Below are 1,169 nucleotides of genomic sequence, written 5' to 3'. Positions count from 1 at the left end.
TTTAAATATATACAAACCTATGTTTATTAATCGAGCAAAAACCGACTTCATTATCCCCTGTAGAAAGTGCACACCAAGTGCGGTGTAAGAATATCTGAAAATGAGACAACTGAAATGTGTTTCTCATTTGGCAAAGTTTATCTGAATGCTTCCACATCTCCCAAAGCTATTCATACTGCTAACAACTCCAAGCATTTCTCCCTATCTCTCACATGCTATCGTCCTTCACTCTCTCTCACTCATTCTACCTGCCTTCTCTCACACTCTCCTCCTCCACTTTTGCTCTCTCATTAATACATACATATCTATTCTCTCCAATTTTCTGCCTTACGTTCACAAACACTTAATTCAAGTCTCATTATAAATTTTATTCAAGATATCAAGAGAGTTAATTAAATAACTTACAAGGTATCTTTTTCAAAATTCGTAATGCATGAGAGGTGTTGCAAAACCATTATATTTTTCAACAACTTTTTTCCTCCAATTTCTAGAACCGTCTAACAAACCAAATACAAAAGTAACCGTGCAACCACCAACAGGTATATTCCTTTTCATTGTATGCTCTGCCTTTCATTTCAAAAGGAACCCATCATCTCTTCATATTTCTATGCAAATTATGGCTCTGCCTCTCTTCTTCCTATTCAATCTCTCTCTGTCCTTCCTTTTCTCTGTCTCTCTCTTTCCTTTTCAACCTCTCTCTGTCTCTCTCATGTTTCCTTTTATCCTCTCCCTCTCTCTCTCGCTCTCTCATTACCCCTGTCTTGCTCTTTCTACCACCCTCATTACCTTACACCTATATCTCCTCACTCTACTTTCGTGCCTCTCATTTATTAATGGTTTCCCTTCTCAGTCTTTCCACTCTCTCCACATATTTTTACTCCTCATTTGCACTCATATTTTCACTCACTTCTAAATCTTTCTGATAATCCATTCCACAAGCTACGGAAGTATAAATTATCCAGTTCTCATTTGCATGGGATATACAAAATCAACGTTAGAACACCAAGATTTCTTTCTATCTCATTTGTCTCTTATTTCTACCAATCTCTCTTATCTTTTCTCCCTTTATCTCACTTCCTCTCTCCCTCTCTCTCTTTCTTTCTTTCTTTCACTCCTTAGCTCTTTCCCTCTTTACATGTATATAGAATATATATAACATTAGGATTATC

General features: G+C 36.6%; 1 protein-coding gene across 1 annotated transcript in view; it reads left to right on the top strand.

Moving 5' to 3' along the window:
* LOC106867733 (SCO-spondin) overlaps positions 1 to 1,108 on the top strand; it is a 133,446-nt gene extending 132,338 nt beyond the window's left edge. The window contains exon 29 of the mRNA XM_014912695.2: positions 492 to 1,108. Coding sequence (XP_014768181.2) covers positions 492 to 913 — 422 coding nt within the window. The 3' untranslated portion in view covers positions 914 to 1,108. The remainder of the gene's footprint in view (positions 1 to 491) is intronic.
* The last annotated feature ends 61 nt before the right edge of the window (positions 1,109 to 1,169 follow it).

The sequence above is a fragment of the Octopus bimaculoides genome, chromosome 2 (genome assembly GCF_001194135.2).
Source record: "Octopus bimaculoides isolate UCB-OBI-ISO-001 chromosome 2, ASM119413v2, whole genome shotgun sequence".
Classification (NCBI taxonomy): Eukaryota; Metazoa; Mollusca; class Cephalopoda; order Octopoda; family Octopodidae; genus Octopus; species Octopus bimaculoides.
This window is presented reverse-complemented; position numbering and strand designations above follow the sequence as displayed.